Genomic DNA, 20,628 nt, shown 5'->3' with positions numbered 1-20,628 from the left:
GCACTCGAGATGTCTTCCTCACAACTACCTTTCCAAGCCCTGAGCCTGGGTCACGGTGTCGTAAGGCGTAAGAATGGCCCTGGCAGAGAAGGAGGGTGAGGGCATGTGCTCCGGGGCCTCATGCACTACAGACAAAGCAGCGTGTAGGAACTCCACAGAAACCAAAGAGGCCTGAAGAGAAGCTAGATGAGGTCATCGTAGAAGTCAGCTACAGATAATGGTTTAAGAACGATGGGAACAACTACTCTAAGATAGGTCACAGAACACTGTACATAAGAACTGCCCTCTGATAGTTCTTAGGACTTCATAAGCTTGACATGGAACTCAGTTTAACACCAAGGACAGAAGCCTGATTTTAGTAGGTGTAAGAGTAGAGGACTTGGAGACTGTTGATGTTAACTCTGTCAAGGAGCTTTGCTTGAAGAACCAGAGTAACAGCCACAGGAGCACTAGGAGGCATGAGGGCAGTGCCTCCTTCTGCTTCCCAGACGGGTGATTTGTCAGCATGCTTAGTGATAATAAAGAGCTTTTCTCCAGAGATGAAAAACAAGGTGGCCTTCACTTGAATGCCAAAGGTGGATGACCTCTGGCCTTTAACTCTCTCAATGTTCTGTGGGCCAAAAGCTGATAGCAGCAGGGATTGAGAAAAGACTCTTAGTTCCTTAGGCTCTTTACTCCTAAATGAGCCAAAGAGAAGGAAATAAAAAGGATGAAGAGAAAATCAGCAAACACACACACACTCATGTACTCGCTCTGCTGGGCCCTGCCACCTGTTTCATCAGTTTCACAAGTGCACATGCATACATACACATATGCCTGCACACATACGTATGTACATCCATACAAATAGGCATATATACATTTGGTGGATGGAGCAGACTGCCAGTAGCCACATTTTGTGTTTTTTCTCAGCCTTTTTATTCCTTCTTAGACAAAAGTTGTCTATAAAATTACCTCAGAGATAAAACTTTACACAAAAGGGGAGTTACAGTTCCAGAAGGATGTCAGTAGTTAAGTTCAGACCAGTGCTTCATTCTGTAAGCTCATTGTTAGTTCAGAGCAGCAGTCTCACATGGCCTTGCTGTACCACAGTTCAAGGGGCCTTGTCCTTGAGTGTGACCTAGAGTGGACGTTTTTCCTGGATCACAAATCTATCCCAAGCCTATTTCTCTTCTTAGTGTAATTTATGAAAGCTCATTATATTTCTTATTATGCGGCCTTTACTTATTGTCCTGTGAGGAGGGGGCACATTCTATTCTTGACTCTAACTGTATTACATCTTTCCGGCAAAACAACTAAAACCATCTCCTTAAACTTTGTTCTTAAAATTATTTCACTCAAATCAGGAATCCTCTAAAGTCGTTAATCCATCTAAACAGCATTGATTGATACAAGTTATCCTCATGTTGATCTGCAGGAAATAGCGTGAGTTGAGCCAGGAATCATTAGGCTATGTAATGGTAGCAGGAAAGACACATCAGCAGTGAGAAGCAGTCCTGGGACAAAGTCTCATGCAAAAGAGTAGGCCTTCACCAGGAAACTCTTGTTTGCCATAGCCTTTTCTGTCTGTTTTCTATGGTAAATTAGTAATTTGACTAGGAAGTGGGAGCTGCAGAGACGGCTCAAAGGTTAAGAATAGTTGCTGTTCTTGGCAGAAGACCCAGTTTCATTTCTAGCACCCTGTCTGGCAGTTCATAGCTTCCTATATCTCTGGTTCCAAGGGAATTAACAATCCTGTAGCCTGTGTGGGTACCTGCATACACATGGTTCACATACAAACGAGCAGGCATAAACGTGTATATGTAAATATTAAAGAGAGCAGAATATGGGGCGGGGATCGTTGAGTCTTAAGTTTACTAAAACTGGTTAAGTGTATGTTATGGCCATTTGTTTTCCAAAGAGAGATGCAGTAGACTTCGATGTTCGAGTTGATACTCAAGACCAAGGAATGTACCGCTTTTTAACATCACAACAACTGTTCAAGCTACTGGACTGCTTATTAGAGTCACATAGATTTGCAAAAGCATTTAATTCCAACAATGAACAGAGGACTGCTCTGTGGAAAGCAGGTAAGCTGTCCAGGTCTCATGCTGTCACTGAGAACACACTGATGTATGTGATTGTCAAAATTCCCTGAGTGAGCACTTTAGGTCTAGTGAAAAAAGGCAGGCAGGCTCTCTGAGTTTGAAGTCAGTCAGGGGTACACACAGAAACCCAGTCTCAAAGTCCTCCCCCTCCCCCCACCAAAAAAAGGAAGAAAAAAGAAAATAGATGTCAGTGCCTACTCATAGAAGAGAGTCCTCAGAGCACAGCCAGGAAAATGAAGGGGCTGTTGTCTCAAGTATCACCTTCTGTACCCACTACAGTGCTGGCCGTCTTTGTTCATCCTCTCCCCTTGGTGACCCAACATAGAGAAGGACAGAACGGCACTTGCCTTTTCCCCTACCCTTGTTGTTACCCTCTGACTAGGACATCCCTGTGAGGGCCTGGGTTCCTCTGCCCTTTAATGTTTCTGGCTTGCATTATGGAGCCCTGCCATAGGCAGAGCACTGCAGCTGCTGTTCTACCTGAAGAGCTCCAGGTGTAACTCTTTAGGAGTGTCCTGCTTTCCCAAGCTGTTTTATATCTAAGGCCTATCGGTGATTCTCAACATTCCTAATGCTGTGACTCTTTAATACAGATCTTCATATTTTGGTGATCCCCAATCATAAAGTTATCTCATTGCTACTTCATAAGTATAATCTTGCAATTGTTATGAAACATAATGTAAATATCTAATATGCAACCACAAAGGGTTCATGACCCACAGGTTGAGATCCACTGGCCTATAGGATCTGCTTTATAAACAGCCAGTAGTGACACCTGAACACAGACAGAAGATACCCACCAGTGAGCTGTTTGACCTTTCTATAAGGGGCCTTTTGTCTAACTCCAGAAACTTCCCCTTTCTGCAGGCTTCAAAGGCAAGTCCAAGCCCAATCTTCTAAAACAGGAGACAAGCAGCCTGGCGTGTGGGCTGCGCATTCTCTTCCGGATGTACATGGACGAGAGCAGAGTCAATGCCTGGGAAGAAGTCCAGCAGAGGCTTTTGAAGTAAGGTTCTCTTGGATGGTAGCTATGTGAGATATGGAAGGCATAATAGCAGCAGCAAACAGGTAGCTGAACCTGTGAACCTGGAAGCCCCAACTCACAGATGAGTGTGAACATTCAGTCAACCGTGTGGCGGTCCAGTCCCTCTCCCCTGCACAGGAGGCCTCTCACCTGTGTCACACAGGCTGGCTGCGAACGCCCACCTTTGCATCCTGGGTGTCTGGGACGGCAGCAGCACCTGAGGCTAGCTGAGGTGAAAGCTGTTTTGTGTCCACCTGACAACTGAGCAGATTGTGTCTAACATACAGGACCAAGAGGAAGTCTTTAACCTTCAGAAACTTGGTGATGTTCTTGAGTCTTCTCAGTGCTATGAGATGGGTCTCTTTTACAAATCAGTTGGGAAGTGACAGGTTACCTTACCTGCTGGCATTTTATTATTTTTTTAAAGTATTTGGAATTTTGATTAGTTGGATTTCATTGTTTTACTTCATAATAACTAAATATAGTTTGTGCTGAGACTGAATTGTCATTTAGGAAGAAAATTGCTTGTGCATTGTTTGTTCCTGTCCTGAGAGCAGTGGTTCAATACATCTCAGAACTCGCGATTCCAATCGCCTATTTTAGGAATAAAACTAATCAGGTGCAGAAAAATTTAATTCTCCTATCAGTGAAAGAAAACACCACAATTTGAAGCCAAGTCTCAGTATGAGGCCTGCACACCCACTCTCTCAGGGACTCCATCTAAGTAAAACTTAGAAAATGGAGCTGTGGGTTTTCTAAACAGTTCCAGTAGATTCCCTCGGTGTTTTGTTTTCTTCCTCATTTGAAAACCGTGTGTTGGTGCTCCAGTCCGTATAAACAAATAGGATGTAGCCAGTTCACAGAGGTACGACTACTCACTCCCCTTGTCTTGAGGGTTCTCTGTGAACGCACACAGTCGGTTTCAGGATGTAAAAGGCAGCTTCTCTTTTCCAGCGTCTGCAGTGAGGCGCTGAGTTACTTCCTCACGCTAACATCCGAAAGTCACCGCGAAGCCTGGACGAACTTACTGTTATTGTTCCTCACTAAAGTTCTGAAGATCAGTGACAACAGGGTGAGTTTGCGGCTTCTGTGCACTCATAGCCTAAGCTATGCAGACTCTCACTTGGCTTTGTTCTCTAACAATTTCAGCAATCCAATGAGAAGAAGACTTAGAGTCCCATTGGATACTTGGATAGGTTCCTCAACAGCGAAATCCCCATTATGACCCGTAGAGTCACTTAAATTCCCCCAACTGAAAACATGGATTCAGGCCACACAGTGTGACCTTGCCCTGGAGCCTGTGCCCCATGGTCTACTTCTTGGGGCTGAGCTCCAGGCTGCATCCAGCCTTTAGTACATTTAGTAGTTCCAGGTGACTAAAGCCTCTAGTGAACAACTTAGGCCAACAGATAGATATAAAGGTAGAAATTATCTATATGTAAATGTATAGAGACATATATTTTCATATAAATGAATATATTACAGTATTTTTGAAACTATATATTTTTATTTTTGAAGTAATTTACAGATAAATATAAGTAATTTACAGTATTTTTCAAGATAATTTAAATATAAGTTGCTATGGGTCCTAAATTTCAAATGCCCAGTTAGGTGGCCTGACACTTGAAGCTTTAGACTAGCAGATGGGGCCAGGCCGTGCCACTCAGTGCTGTCCAGTGTCTTTGTCTTCCCTCTTGTCTATTCTCTGGCCACGGTAGACTGTACTGCCTCTGCTACAGTGTGGAAGAGCATGAAGGAGAGAAGAGAGAGACCAGAGTTCAGAGACAAAGGAACTAAAGCAATAATGAGTCCAAGTATAAGTCACTGGAGCTATAAAAGTGGAATGTCATGCTGCAGTTGCTGTTAGTCAGGGTCCTAGAAAAACAGAACTCAGAGACAGACCGATGGACTGTGTGCATGCCTGCCTGCGTGCGTGCATGTCTATGAGTGCATGTGCGTGCGTGCGTGCGTGCGTGCGTTGCCTAGACTGGGTTACAGGCTGTGGTCCAGAGAGTCTAGCAGTGGCTCCCCTGCCCACAGAAAGGCATATGGGCTGCTACTAGGTGTGGCCCAGACTCAGGTGAGTCTTCTCACTTCCGATGATCCAACCACTTTGAACTGCCTCGTGGGTGTGCACAGTTGCTTGAGCTTGATCCAGGTGTGAGACCATTCTACCACAGAGCTATGCAGAGTGCTTGAAATCTAAAAGTTGTATTTAATAATCAGAGGATGCAATTTCAATAACTTAGATTATAAAATTCAACTCTCCTTCCTATTCTGCTTCTCTTGCTCTATGCAGGAAAAACATGCTTATTTATTAAATTTTGTCATACATGGAATTGAAGTTGTTTTTAAAACAATGATGAAGAACCAAGTGTCCTGGATATAGTTTTTTTAATTCATCGTAGGTTTTCAGTTGTATAATCCATGTCCTTACCGTAACTTGGGCAGACTTGTGTCTCTGCAGTCACTTTTAATGTCAGGTTGGTTTCTGTGCTGTGTAACAGAAGCAGTACTAACAAAGATGTTTCTCTCCCCCCAGTTTAAAGCTCATGCGTCATTCTACTACCCTCTCTTATGTGAAATTATGCAATTTGACTTGATTCCGGAACTGCGTGCTGTTCTTAGAAGATTTTTCCTGCGAATTGGAATAGTATTTCAAATATCACAACCACCTGAACAGGAACTTGGGATAAACAGGCAATGATGAGAGCCGATGTTTTTCTGTTGGTGTTTACATTGCTCTGCTCTGTGAAAGGACCCTGCAGCAGAGGCTTCCTACCTGAAAAATGTTTCTCTCAATTGTAGTGTCTGAGTTACTGGTAAGACGCTTACACCTCTAACTCAAGGTCGGAACACTCCCTCCCTCCAGTCCCTTTAGTAACCCAGTGGCTTCTGTCTCGTGTTGGGCTCACATTGAGCAGAAAGGCTGTTCAGACAGCGTCAGCCTACCTTTAGGGTCCTTCCCTGTCCTCTAAGCAGGGTGAGCCCACACTGTGGCAGGTACAGAAATGAAATTACCCAAAGAAGTATGGATGGAAAGACTGAACTTCTGCGAGAAGTACAACTCAGGAGAGCTGTATTTTGAAGGATAAAATGTTTATAATTGGGGGGGGGGAGAAAAAATTATTGCTCATGGTAAAAGATATTTAGCAACTATGGTATTCTTACTCTGAAGATTTTTGCACACTCAGGCTATCTGAGATACCGGTAATCATCATCTTTCTGTGAAAATGTACAGAGATGCAGGTCTGTAATATAAAAATCTTAAACATATTGTTCCTCCTGCACTGTTTTATTTCTTTATTTTCTTATCTACTTGCTAAATACCCATAATATTTTGTCAAATGCACTAAAACATTTGGGTTGAACTTTTAGTCTTTGGGGGAGTGGTGGTCATTTTGAGGGCTTGCTGTGCCCTGAATCTGTTGTGGCCGATGCCTGTCAAGATCACAACAGGAAGGGGAAACCACCAAGGTAGAAAACATCCCTGCTGACCAGAACTACCTGTAACATACTCACTCTCTTAGGGCTTTTAAAGACAAGCCATTAAAATAGATGACCTTTCACAGACTGAAACTTGAATCACTGCAAAATGAATCTAGGTTGCTGTCACTTTTTCTTTTGGGTGGCGGGGCTTGATGTAGATTTTATTCTATGTACAGAATTTAATGTTGAATATATTAAAAATAACAAACCTGGCATGGTTTTGGGAGGTTAGATTTACTGGAAATGTATTCATACTGTGAACTGTGCTCTGATGGTTAGAATGAAAAGCTTATCAAGCATTCCATATAACAGTGGATGTAGAAAATGTTTTCAGGTGGATATGTATATGGTACAGATGTAAAGTTTTCTATGTAAAAAATTCTGTACAACTTTCTGTACAATATTGATTCTCATCTGGCATATCTAATCAGGTTATAGGTCAATAAAGTTTTTGAATTATTTCATCAGTGCAGTGTAACCCACAGCCCTGTTTTCATTGTTTTTTGGTTTGTTTTAATTAAAGGTCAAACCATGAAAAGATTTTTTTTAAGCTACAGAGAGAGACCCTTCTTCGCAGTCTACATTGGATTCTTCAACTGCCTGTCTTAATCTTAAGATACCCGAAAGCGTATTTATTACTCAGCGATAATGCTATTATTTTTTAAGACTGAAACAATGCTCCCCCGCCATGCTGGTAGTTTATACTATGGCATTTTATAGATCAGTCGGTTCCATGGTACAAAGCATTAAAAATCAAAACTGCAGTGGTTAATTTCAAAACAGGAAATATGTCCCTAAATAATGAGAAGTTAGTATTTATGACAAGGCCAGGCTAAATGCTAGAACTAAGTTACTTCAGTGTTTTCTGGTCTAAGCCATTTCCTCCCATGGCTGAAGAGGACACAATTGTTATTTTCAAATGTTGACAGAAGAAAACTTATTATCAGAGCAAAATTGAACATAAAAATTAGATGTAGCCAAAAAAAACAAGAATGAATACCACAAATGTCTTATTTTTGGTAAACTCTAATGTCAAAATCGGATGTTGATTTTATCCCTGGAAATTACAGAGAAACAGTGGCTGCCTGTCTTCAACTGCCATCATGGTACACACTGAAGACCCTAATCCAAGTAAGAATTATTTTCTAGAATTTCTGGAAGTTGAATGAGTCTTTATGAAGTAAAATATCATTTACTTATCAGTTCACGTAGCCAAGTGTCTCAGGTGGTGGGACAGACGACCACTGCCTCTATCCTCTCTGGATGGGACCTTTTCAACCCCTAGAAACACTTTGAGTAAAGAAACTGACACTGGTAGTTAATAAAAATAGAACTTTATTTGTGTCAAGAAATAGTGAAATCAGATAAATTAGTAACCCAGTCTGTGCTTCTATCAGCATAAAAATAAGATGGAGGCAGAAAAATGTAACATTTAATCATGGCTCATGGATGATCACAAATCCCTTTGCTCCTCTCAAATGTGTAACTACAGATATGAGAATGGGCAGCTTGTTTGAATCTTTCATTGCCTAGCAGCTGGCATAGTCACAGCAACAGCAGGTATATAAAACAAGTCACTCTGAATTGTTTCTCCGCGATGCTAACAGTGGCAAGAAGGCTAGTAACAATGTACTGTTTCACAGTGCTGTGTACACTTTAACTCACCACCTCTTAATGGCAAGCACATTTTAATGCACATATGGTAGCTCAATCAAGAGTTCATTACCACCCATAGCAAAATTGCAAAAATAATTCTATACAATTAGAAATCAATAATCAGGGCTTTTATGTACATTATATATACATAACGTATCATCATGGGAAAAATACACTTTCCATATAGATAGAACATAAATAACTAATATTAAAGTAGGGCCACAAGCAAGACATAGTAGTCAAGATAGAGGTGAGCGTTCCACTGTAAAAGGCACTACTGGATCCAGAGAGGGTTTATTTTAAGCATGTGCAGCAGAGAGTCCCTGCCAAGTAAAAGTGCCTGGCTTCCCAGGACCCTGCTGCTGTTCCTCATTCAGCTGCTCTGCCATGAACCGTTTCAGAGTTTCTGAAGTGCCAGGGCGGAGCCAGGGCTCAGTTGCCACAGAGTTGCGTCCATCATCACTCAGGTGTCTCATGATGTCATCAGGATCAACCAGTGAACCCTCCTCATCTACAGAAGGCAAAAGGTACAAGTTGGGTAGGTAGCAGGTGATGTACATAGGGCACCGACAAGCCAGCCCATTACAACTCCGCATCTCTTCACAAGATTACAGGCCTCCCCCAACAACTGACTCTCCCTGATAGAAATAGGAAAGCATGTTGAGAAAGGGACTACGATGGGGGTGGAGAGAAATACATGGACTCTGGCACTGACAGCTACAAAGCAGGCTCTAGCAAACATTAAAAGCTGACTGTAGAAATACAGGCTATCTTATTGTGTGTCTGTTACCATAGGAAAAACAACGGAAGGACATTAATTTAGCACTGATAGGTACACTAAAAGTCATTCTGAGGAAATTGCTGACATACTGCACTAATCTAAGGACATTAACAGGTGACTTGTTTGTTAATCACATTTGATCTTATTCAAATTCTACATCTGTATTTGACTTAATAAGTATAAAGTAGGAAAAAATCTGTCTTCCTACCCTGTGATGTCAACTTCTTTTTCTTAAAAAAAAAAAAAATATATATATATATATATATATATATATAATCTTGGTCTTTGGCTTAGCAAAGGGGTACAATGTACAACCAGCTTAATAAGCAGTCAATCCACATTGTACCAAAAAGCTCCTGTTTAAAAGGACAATATTAAAACAAAAATAGTTTAGATATTGAAAACCTGAAAGAATCTTAGTTTCTCTATTGTCTCTCAAATATATTCTTCTTAGGTACTAGTTCAAGGTTACTGGCTCTAAAACAAAGGAGGAATTCTAGGTATACATGAGTGGAAAATGCCTTTTAAGACATTTCAATTATGACATGACCTTAATTGTTTTTGTGTTTTCATATTTAGTGAAAAATATTTACTATCACAAAACACCACTCCTGGACTGGAGAAATGAGTTCAGTTTAAAAGTAGCATTAAAAAATATTTAAGAAAAAGTTGCATCAACGAAAATCCTGTAGTGCAGCTTAACAGACCTAAGAGCATTCTATAAATAGGCAACTCTGCTACAACTCTGGCCCATGGTGCCAGCCAGGGACTAAGAGCCTGACTTAAAGGAAAAGGAAGGAAAGGAAGAGAGTGTGGCACGGGCTGGCAGGAGAGGTCTGAAGCTGCCTTGTGAGAAGTTTCACCCAAGACCACTCATCATGAGAAAATTAGCTTGTTGGCTTAGAATATTAACTGAAAAGCTACCTTTTTGTTCTTCGTGTCACAAAAAGCCAAGTAAAGGTAAAATTGTCTTTAAAAGATATATTACTTAAAAACAGTGAGTGCTTACCAGTCAGCACTTAACCTGCGGAGACAGCCTAGACATATTTCATGCACAGGGCCTCCTGTAAGTGCTTAGATAATACTCTAACCAACACCTAGTGTGAAGAGCCTGCTGCACAATTAAGCCCAAGCCCTGGGTTTCCAAGCTAGTTTATGACCTTGACCTTTTTTAAAACTCAAAGCACTTGAACGTTCTTTCCCTTCAGGTGTTCCATCATCCAGTGGATATCTTGTATGTAAGTACCTGTGTTAGTGGGTTTCTGCTGCTGCTCAGTCAGTCTTCTCATTCTGTCTTCATTTCTCATTCTCACTTGATCGACATTTACACTGGAGATAGATTTTAAAGAGAGACCATCTTGTGGGGTGTGTGGCCGATTACTATCCTAAAGTTAAGAGAGAGAATTTAGGAACACTCCAACAGTCAGCCAGCATGGGGTTATACCCGATCAACACACACTGAAGAGCAAACTGGGAGCATATGGATCCTGTCTCTGTCTTTGTCAGGGCTTAGAGGTAGCACTTCAGTGAAATAATTGCTGGCATAAGGCTCAGGAAGTAGGGCACAGAAGGCCAAACACAGGCAACTGAGGCTCCACTTGTGTGTGTTACTACTGGTGGGGCAGATGCACAAAGCAACAGTAGAGAAAAGAATACAGAAACTAGTCCTAGTGTTTAAATAAAGACCAATTTGTATTTTGGGAGGGTTTATATAAACATGTTTTTGTGATACACTCTAGTTAGTTTTTGCATATACTTTTGAGAGACAAGGTCTGAACTCCTCTGGCATAGAGAAACAGGTTCTCTAGCACCATTCATTGAAAAGACTTTATTCTCCCTGTTGCACTGTTTGGTCATTATTTAAATGCTAGGACTTGACCAAAATGGAGTTGCTACCATATCATGTTATTATCAGGGTATAACAGGTATAATAGGCTTTTTGGTAAATGCTAACAGTTGCTTTTTATGGCTTCTCCAAAGTCTGTATACTATATAAAGAGTGAGATAAAGACTGAGGCAGTAAGTTTAACATTTATAGGACAGGATGTCCATGCCATTTACAGAGGTATAAGTTCACCAAAATAACAGAGCAGAACCTAGATTTAGACCACACACGTCTGGTTTTCAAAGCAAGCCTCCTCCCGGTTTGTTTTCTTAAATTGGGACTACATAAATTGAAACCAAACTCCCAATCTTCTAAACTGAGAAGATCATACATACAAAATCTAGTCCTTTTAATTTGTTCCTCCTGCGTTCCCTTGCAGAGGGCAGCTGTGATGGTGGAGGGAAGGCACTGTCTTCAATAACAGGATATGTCTCACCATAAGCTCCTAAACAGGCCACACAAAGAATATGTCAATTTTACTCAAAGCTTAGAGTCTTGATGTCTTTTTCTTTAATTGCTTTATTGAAATGTTACACGTTCAGTGATTTCTTTAGTGAATTTACAGTTGTTTAGTCATTACTATCTAGAATTTGCAATACCTCAAACAGCTCCTGTATGATCACTGGCAACTACACTGCAGGCCCAGTCCAACACTCCACATAGGTGGAATTCTAAAACAAAGTCCTGGGTCTCTCAGCATGGATCATGTCGGTGCTGAGTCATTAATTCATCACACTTTGCATCTGCACTTGCCATTAGTGACTATTGCTAGCTGGTGGCACTGGAATGATGCCACTTGAATATTCTGTGTGAGCATTATTTCTTTGGGACAGAAACTAGGAATTATTGCCAGGTGTTATGGTGACTGTCCAACATTTTGTGTAGCTACTACACTACTTTCAAAAGTAAGTGGCTAAACCAGCCTGATGCAGCTCTAATCCCAGAGCTCAGGAGGATCAAAGGTTGAGATCATCCTGGGCCATAGTAAGTCCAGTTCAGCTTGGGCTACAAAGTGATATTCTATCTTAAAGATCTAAAACAGCCATAGATATACATACAACTTAAAAATTAATATAACATTAGATATACTCACCAATAAAAGCACTATCAGATTCTAGTAATGAATTTTTCAAAAAATCATTAGTGTCATCTCTGGGCTAAAATAAAAAAACAACAACTGTATTGTTAATGGCTGTATTTTTAGTCTGGAGTAGGAAAATAAATCATACTAACAGCATAGGTTTCCACTCTAATCCCACCAACAAGACAAAAAAGATGGCTGATAAGGCTGTCCCTCCTCACTGCACTCCAGTATCCCACTAGCCTCACCAGGACACAGACAGATATTTACCCCTAGCTTCCTCACTGCTCCCACATCCCTGCGCCTTCAGCTGATAAAGGGATCCCACTGTTGGTGTAAACAAGCATGACGCAGTGAACGCACTGCTGAGCAATCTTTAAAGCATCACTTAGAGTCTTTTCTCAGTGAATCTAAGCAGTCTGCTTTCTCAGTCTTCTGGGCTAAGAACTAGGGTATGCTGTTACATTCTGCAGACTAGAGTCCCATGGAAGGAAGGGAAGCAATGGCACTATAGACACGCTGGCGTGACCACAGCAGCCTGCACAGTTACAACACAGTTACAGCATGGCACACTGTAGGGGAAAGTACAGCACTAGACTTAGCACAGTGAGCTTCCTTGTGGGAAATAACTCAAGTTTACATTTGTATAAAAACCACCTTGTGTGTTAGGAGGAGCCTACAACTTCCAATCTGATCTCTGCACTTTGCTCCAACACTGGCAGTAAATAACAGCAATGAATTATCTTGCTCCCATTGACATTTTTTGGAGTACTCAGTTCTTCTCTATGTTGAATTTCTATCTCCTCTTTGAATACTGCTGATTCTATTTTCATTCCAGGCAAATGATAGTCACAGCAACTGAGCCCACTGTCATCAGCCTGCTAAATACTGTTTAACTTCTGCATTATAGTCCTTCCCATAAGTGGAGCATGACCAGAGCACACCTAGTCTTCTTAATGACAGCTTGCTCACCCTATATGCTTTTCTATATAATTCAGTTTCGAGGAAAGGTGGCTTTTTCTTATTTAAGTCATGATAAACTTGTGGTTTATACTGAGTTTCTTAGCCAAACTTTTTAACCAAAACCCCCAGATAGTAAATTTCATGATCTTTTGCATGAAATAAAGTAACCATCACACATGGAAACATCTACCAAACTGCAGTCTTCCAAAAGAGGCACCATGTACAGGACAGGTCAGTCTGGAGCCCACCAGGGTCCAGAGCTGGGGCTGGTTTGTTAGATGTAAGGCTATGGGCAAGATAATAACCTAGTTAAAATTTAGCAAAACGGGAGCTTAGAGAAACTGGAACAGCAACATTAGGTGGAAGCCCTGAACAAGCACACAGAGCAGGCCGAACTTCATCTGGGGAAAGGCTAGAAACAGCCTAAGGATCTCCAGCGCCATGTGTATCTCCAGGCTCTGGCCTGTGTGCTTACCACTTCTGCTGTGTACTATGCAATTCAAACTTGCTGTGTCAAACAACTCCCTGTCTTCCCAACCCCTATGTTTTTCTTGCTTTCTACCTCTCTACCCCAGACCTAGCAGCTTACTAAAGTAAACCCACCCATTTCAGATACTTCTGCTGCCTAACCTCAACCTAGACCAGCACAGCTGTCTAGATTCTCAAAGTAATCCATCCTATATCCAACACACTAAAGCGAACACATGAACTGTGAAAGTAGGCACAGTATGGATGCCCTTCTGCCCTCACTTCCTCTGTGTATTGTCAAGGTTTCCATGGTTACCTCCCCACCTTTGTTGTGTTGTAAACAACAAGTCCCCCAAGCCAACCCTCCCAGCATCCTCCCCACAGCCAGCAGTATACTGTATCCCCTTCTTTTCAGAACACACAGCTCCAGGACAAAGGGATTCTTTTTTTAATACTCTAGATGGACACACTGAGCAGCTTCTGGTCACTGCAGTCTTATACAGTGTCACTGCAGGGTAAATGTAAGGTTCCATTGTTGCTTCTCTTCCATATGACTACAGACACTTCTGCTGCGATAAATCTTAATGACAACTAACAACTGCAATCAGTATGGCCAGGCTCTACTCTAAGGGATTTTAAATTAGATGTATTATCTCATAACCCTCACAGTAATGCCTGCACGCATTTTTACTTAGGAGAATGTGGCAGAATATATATGCCAAACCTATCTGCTCCTTGCAAATATTAATTGGATCTTTGTAGTAATCCTCAGCAGTAACTACGATCAACTTCATTCTATAAATACTGAATGGGAAACTGGAGCATAAAAATTATTTGTATACCCATCCTCTCCCCCAAATAACAAATCTAAAGAGAGCAGCGCAAGGCACTCAGATGTTATTCTCACCCATTACAGTCAATTTCCTCTACACATCATAGCTCCACATCTTACAATCTATATTATGGACCTATTCAAAGTCTGGAGTACTCACTTAACTAACATAGGCCCAAAACCCTAAATTAAGAATGTGAACTGAAACTTAGTCTGCACAGGTGAGAGTGTGCACCACAGAGGCAGACAGCTTCTGGGACAGGCGGGAGCCACAGAGCCGCTGAGGCAGCACCCTTTTCGGGCCGCAGACATCCGGCACCCTCCCAGCCAGAGGACAGTAGTCCACCCGGCATGCGAGCCCTCTGCCTCAGGAGCAGGGAGCGCCATCTTGGTTCCGGGACTCTGCCGAACTTAGGAACTTAGTCTGCACAGATGAGAGTGTGCACCACAGAAGCTGACAGCTTCTGTGACCTGCCAAAGCAACACAGCATCTGGGAAAGGTCCTATTTTGGGCCTTCTTCTTCGGCCAGGAGGAGGTCCAAACACCAGATATCTGTGCACCTTCCCTGTAAGAGGAGAGCTTGCCAGCAGAGAGTGCTCTAACCACTGAAACTCAGAGGAGAGAGCCTGTCTCCCAGGTCTGCTGATAGAAGGTAATCAGAATCACCAGAAGAACAATCTCTAAACAGAGACAACTATAACAACTCCAGAGATTACCAGATGGCGAAAGGTAAACGTAAGAATCTTACTAACAGTCTTACTCACCATCATCAGAACCCAGCACTCCCACTTCGCCCAGTCCAGGGCACCCCAACACACCTGAAAAGCTAGACCTGGATTTAAAAGCATATCTCATGATGATGGTAGAGGACATCAAGAAGTACTTTAATAACTCACTTAAAGAAATACAGAACACTGCTAAACATGTAGAAGACATTAAAGAGGAAGCACAAAAATCCCTTAAAGAATTGCAGGAAAACACAACCAAACAGGTGATGGAATTGAATAAAACCATCCAAGACCTAAAAAGGGAAGTAGACACAATAAAGAAAACCCAAAGTGAGGCAACGCTGGAGATAGAAACCCTAGGAAAGAAATCTGGAACTATAGATGCGAGCATCAGCAACAGAATACAAGAGATGGAAGAGAGAATCTCAGGTGCAGAAGATTCCATAGAGAACATTGGCACAACAATCAAAGAAAATGGAAAATGCAAAAATATCCTAACTCAAAACATCCAGGAAATCCAGGACACAATGAGAAGACCAAACCTACGGATAATAGGAGTGGATGAGAATGAAGATTTTCAACTCAAAGGACCAGCAAACATCTTCAACAAAATTATAGAAGAAAACTTCCCAAATCTAAAGAGATGCCCATGATCCTACAAGAAGCCTACAGAACTCCAAATAGACTGGACGAGAAAAGAAATACACATCATAATCAGAACAACAAAGGCACTAAATAAAGATAGAATACTAAAAGCAGTAAGAGAAAAAGGCCAAGTAACATATAAAGGCAAGCCTATCAGAATTATACCAGATTTTTCACCAGAGACTATGAAAGCCAGAAGATCCTGGACAGATGTTATACAGACAATAAAAGAACACAAATTCCAGCCCAGGTTACTATACCCAGCCAAACTCTCAATTAACATAGATGGAGAAACCAAAGTATTCCACGACAAAACCAAATTCACACATTGTCTTTCCACGAATCCAGCCCTTCTAAGGATAATAACAGAAAAAAACCAATACAAGGACGGGAATCACGCCCTAGAAAAAACAAGAAGGTAATCCCTCAACAAACCTAAAAGAAGACAGCCACAAGAACAGAATACCAACTTTAACAACAAAAATAACAGGTAGGAACAATTACTTTTCCTTAATATCTCTTAATATCAATGGACTCAACTCCCCAATAAAAAGACATAGACTAACAAACTGGCTACACAAAAAAGACCCAACATTTTGCTGCTTACAGGAAACTCATCTCAGAGAAAAAGATAGACACTACCTCAGAATGAAAGGCTGGAAAACAATTTTCCAAGCAAATGGTATGAAGAAACAAGCTGGAGTAGCCATTCTAATATCTGATAAGATTGACTTCCAACCCAAAGTCATCAAAAAAGACAGGGAGGGGCACTTCATACTCATCAAAGGTAAAATCCTCCAAGAGGAACTATCAATTCTGAATATCTATGCTCCAAATACAAAGGCAGCCACATTCATTAAAGAAACTTTAGTAAAGCTCAAAGCACACATTGCACCTCACACAATAATAGTGGGAGACTTCAACACACCACTTTCACCAATGGACAGATCATGGAAACAGAAACTAAACAGGGACACAGTGAAACTAACAGAAGTTATGAATCAAATGGATCTGGCAGATATCTACAGAACATTCTATCCTAAAACAAAAGGATATACCTTCTTCTCAGCACCTCATGGTACCTTCTCCAAAATTGACCACATAATTGGTCACAAAATTGGCCTCAACAGATACAAAAATATTGAAATTGTCCCATGCATCCTATCAGATCACCATGGACTAAGGCTGATCTTCAATAACAAAATAAATAATAGAAAGCCAACATTCACGTGGAAACTGAACAACACTCTTCTCAATGATACCTTGGTCAAGGAAGGAATAAAGAAAGAAATTAAGGACTTTTTAGAGTTCAAAGAAAATGAAGCCACAACATACCCAAACTTATGGGACAAAATGAAAGCATTTCTAAGAGGAAAACTCATAGCTCTGAGTGCCTCCAAAAAGAAACTAGAGAGAGCACACATTAGCAGCTTGACAACACACCTAAAAGCACTAGAACAAAAGGAAGCAAATTCACCCAAGAGGAGTAGACGGCAGGAAATAATCAAACTCAGGGGCGAAATCAACCAAGTGGAAACAAGAAGAACTATTCAAAGAATCAACCAATCAAGGAGCTGGTTCTTTGAGAAAATCAACAAGATAGATAAACCCTTAGCCAGACTCACTAGAGGGCACAAGGAAAGTATTCTAATTAACAAAATCAGAAATGAAAAAGGAGACATAACAACAGATCCTGAAGAAATCCAAAACACCATCAGATCCTTCTACAAAAGGCTATACTCAACAAAACTAGAGAACCTGGATGAAATGGAGAAGTTTCTAGACAGATACCAGGTACCAAAGCTCAATCAAGATCAGGTTAATGATCTAAACAGCCCTATATCCCCCAAAGAAATAGAAGCAGTCATTAATAGTTTCCCAACCAAAAAAAGCCCAGGACCAGATGGGTTTAGTGCAGAGTTCTATCAGACCTTCAAAGAAGATCTAATCCCAGTTCTTCACAAACTATTCCACAAAATAGAAACAGAAGGTGCTCTACCCAACTCATTCTATGAAGCCACAATTACTCTGATACCTAAACCACAAAAAGACCCAACAAAGATAGAAAACTTCAGACCAATATCCCTTATGAATATTGATGCAAAAATCCTCAATAAAGTTCTGGCTAACCGAATCCAAGAACACATCAAAACAATCACCATCCTGACCAAGTAGGTTTCATCCCAGGGATGCAGGGATGGTTCAATATACGGAAATCCATCAACGTAATCCAGTATATAAACAAACTCAAAGGCAAAAACCACATGATCATCTCGTTAGATGCGGAAAAAGGATTTGACAAGATCCAACACCCATTCATGATAAAAGTCTTGGAAAGATCAGGAATTCAAGGCCTAAACATGATAAAAGCAATCTACAGCAAACCAGTAGCCAACATCAAAGTATATGGTGAGAAGCTTGAAGCAATCCCTCTAAAATCAGGGACTAGACAAGGCTGTCCACTTTCTCCATACCTATTCAACATTGTACTTGAAGTCCTAGCCAGAGCAATTCGACAACAAAAGGAGATCAAAGGGATACAAATTGGAAAAGATGAAGTCAAAATATCACTTTTTGCAGATGATATGATAGTATATATAAGTGACCCTAAAAATTCCACCAGAGAACTCCTAAACCTGATAAACAGCTTCGGTGAAGTAGCTGGATATAAAATTAACTCAAACAAATCAATGGACTTTCTCTACACAAAGAATAAACAGGCTGAGAAAGAAATTAGGGAAACAACACCCTTCTCAATAGTCACAAATAATATAAAATATCTTGGCGTGACTCTAACTAAGGAAGTGAAAGATCTGTATAATAAAAACTTCAAGTCTCTGAAGAAAGAAATTATAGAAGATCTCAAAGATGGAAAGATCTCCCATGCTCATGGATTGGCAGGATCAACATTGTAAAAATGGCTATCTTGCCAAAAGCAATCTACAGATTCAATGCAATCCCCATCAAAATTCCAACTCAATTCTTCAACGAATTAGAAAGTGCAATCTGCAAATTCATCTGGAATAACAAAAAACCTAGGATAGCAAAAACTCTTCTCAAGGATAAAAGAACCTCTGGTGGAATCACCATGCCGGACCTAAAGCTTTACTACAGAGCAATTGTAATAAAAACTGTATGGCACTGGTATAGTGACAGACAAGTAGACCAATGGAATAGAATTGAAGACCCAGAAATGAACCCACACACCTATGGTCACTTGATCTTCGACAAGGGAGCTAAAAACATCCAGTGGAAGAAAGACAGCATTTTCAACAAATGGTGCTGGCACAACTGGTTGTTATCATGTAGAAGAGTGCGAATCGATCCATTCCTATCTCCTTGTACTAAGGTCAAGTCTAAGTGGATCAAGGAACTTCACATAAAACCAGAGACACTGAAACTTATTGAGGAGAAAGTGGGGAAAAGCCTTGAAGATATGGGCACAGGGGAAAAATTCTTGAATAGAACAGCAATGGCTTGTGCTGTAAGATCGAGAATTGACAAGTGGGACCTCATGAAACTGCAAAGCTTCTGCAAGGCAAAAGACACCATCAATAAGACAAAAAAACCACCAACAGATTGGGAAAGGATCTTTACCTATCCTAAATCAGATAAGGGACTAATATCCAATATATATAAAGAACTCAAGAAGGTGGAATCCAGAAAAATCAAATAACCCCATTAAAAAATGGGGCTCAGAACTGAACAAAGAATTCTCACCTGAGGAATACCGAATGGCAGAGAAGCACCTGAAAAAATGTTCAACATCCTTAATCATCAGGGAAATGCAAATCAAAACAACCCTGAGATTCTACCTCACACCACTCAGAATGGCTAAGATCAAAAATTCAGGTGACAGCAGATTCTGGTGAGGATGTGGAGAAAGAGGAACACTCCTCCATTGTTGGTGGGATTGCAAGCTTGTACAACCACTCTGGAAATCAGTCTGGCGGTTCCTCAGAAAATTGGACATAGTACACCGGAGGATCCAGCAATACCTCTCCTGGGCATATATCCAGAAGATGTCCCAACCGGTAAGAAGGACACATGCTCCACTATGTTCATAGCAGCCTTATTTATAATAGCCAGAAGCTGGAAAGAACCCAGATGCCCCTCAACAGAGGAATGGATACAGAAAATATGGTACATTTACACAATGGAGTACTACTCAGCTATTAAAAAGAATGAATTTATGAAATTCCTAGCCAAATGGATGGACCTGGAGGGCATCATCTTGAGTGAGGTAACACAATCACAAAGGAACTCACACAATATGTATTCACTGATAAGTGGATATTAGCCCAAAACTTAGGATACCCAAGATAGAAGACACAATTTGCTAAACGCATGAAACTCAAGAAGAATGAAGACCAAAGTGTGGACACTGTGCCCCTTCTTAGAATTGGGAACAAAACACCCATGAAAGGAGTTACAGAGACAAAGTTTGGAGCTGTGATGAAAGGATGGATCATCTAGAGACTGCCATATCCAGGGATCCATCCCATAATCAGCTTCCAAACGCTGACACCATTGCATACACTAGCAAGATTTTGCTGAAAGGACCCAGATATAGCTGTCTCTTGTGAGACTATGCCGGGGCCTAGCAAACACAGGAGTGGATGCTCACAGTCAGCTATTGGATGTATCACAGGGCTCCCTATGCAGAAGCTAGAGAAAGTACCCAAGGAGTTAAAGGGATCTGCAACCCTATAGTTGGAACAACATTATGAACTAACCAGTACCCCGGAGCTCTTGTCTCTAGCTGCATATGTATCGAAAGATGGCCTAGTCAGCCATCACTGGAAAGAGAGGCCCATTGGACTTGCAAACTTTATATGCCCCAGTACAGGGGAATGCCAGGGCCAGGGGAATGGGAATGGGTGGGTAGGGAAGTGGGGGGGGGGGGTATGGGGGACTTTTGGGATAGCATTGGAAATGTAATTGAGGAAAATACGTATTAAAAAAAATTAAAAAAATAAAATAAAATA

General features: G+C 41.1%; 2 protein-coding genes across 12 annotated transcripts in view; one reads left to right on the top strand and one right to left on the bottom strand.

Moving 5' to 3' along the window:
- Arfgef1 (ARF guanine nucleotide exchange factor 1) overlaps positions 1 to 6,263 on the top strand; it is a 98,381-nt gene extending 92,118 nt beyond the window's left edge. Inside the window, exons 36-39 of the mRNA XM_021167539.3 lie at positions 1,901 to 2,069; positions 2,955 to 3,093; positions 4,066 to 4,183; positions 5,654 to 6,263. Coding sequence (XP_021023198.1) covers positions 1,901 to 2,069; positions 2,955 to 3,093; positions 4,066 to 4,183; positions 5,654 to 5,818 — 591 coding nt within the window. The 3' untranslated portion in view covers positions 5,819 to 6,263. The remainder of the gene's footprint in view (positions 1 to 1,900; positions 2,070 to 2,954; positions 3,094 to 4,065; positions 4,184 to 5,653) is intronic.
- Positions 6,264 to 7,918: 1,655 nt separating this feature from the next.
- The window catches only part of Cspp1 (centrosome and spindle pole associated protein 1), a 125,883-nt gene continuing 113,173 nt past the window's right edge, over positions 7,919 to 20,628 (bottom strand). For all 11 annotated transcript variants that reach the window (XM_029475063.2, XM_085835597.1, XM_029475064.2 and 8 more), the window contains 4 exons: positions 12,016 to 12,079; positions 11,258 to 11,367; positions 10,284 to 10,422; positions 7,919 to 8,767 (listed from right to left, as the gene is read on the bottom strand). In XM_029475063.2, the coding sequence (XP_029330923.1) occupies positions 8,556 to 8,767; positions 10,284 to 10,422; positions 11,258 to 11,367; positions 12,016 to 12,079 (525 nt within the window). In that variant the 3' untranslated portion in view covers positions 7,919 to 8,555. The remainder of the gene's footprint in view (positions 8,768 to 10,283; positions 10,423 to 11,257; positions 11,368 to 12,015; positions 12,080 to 20,628) is intronic.

The sequence above is a fragment of the Mus caroli genome, unplaced genomic scaffold (assembly GCF_978045245.1).
Source record: "Mus caroli unplaced genomic scaffold, Mus_caroli_1 scaffold_1, whole genome shotgun sequence".
Classification (NCBI taxonomy): Eukaryota; Metazoa; Chordata; class Mammalia; order Rodentia; family Muridae; genus Mus; species Mus caroli.
The sequence above is the reverse complement of the archived record's forward strand: the minus strand, read 5'-3'. Positions and strand labels throughout refer to the sequence as shown.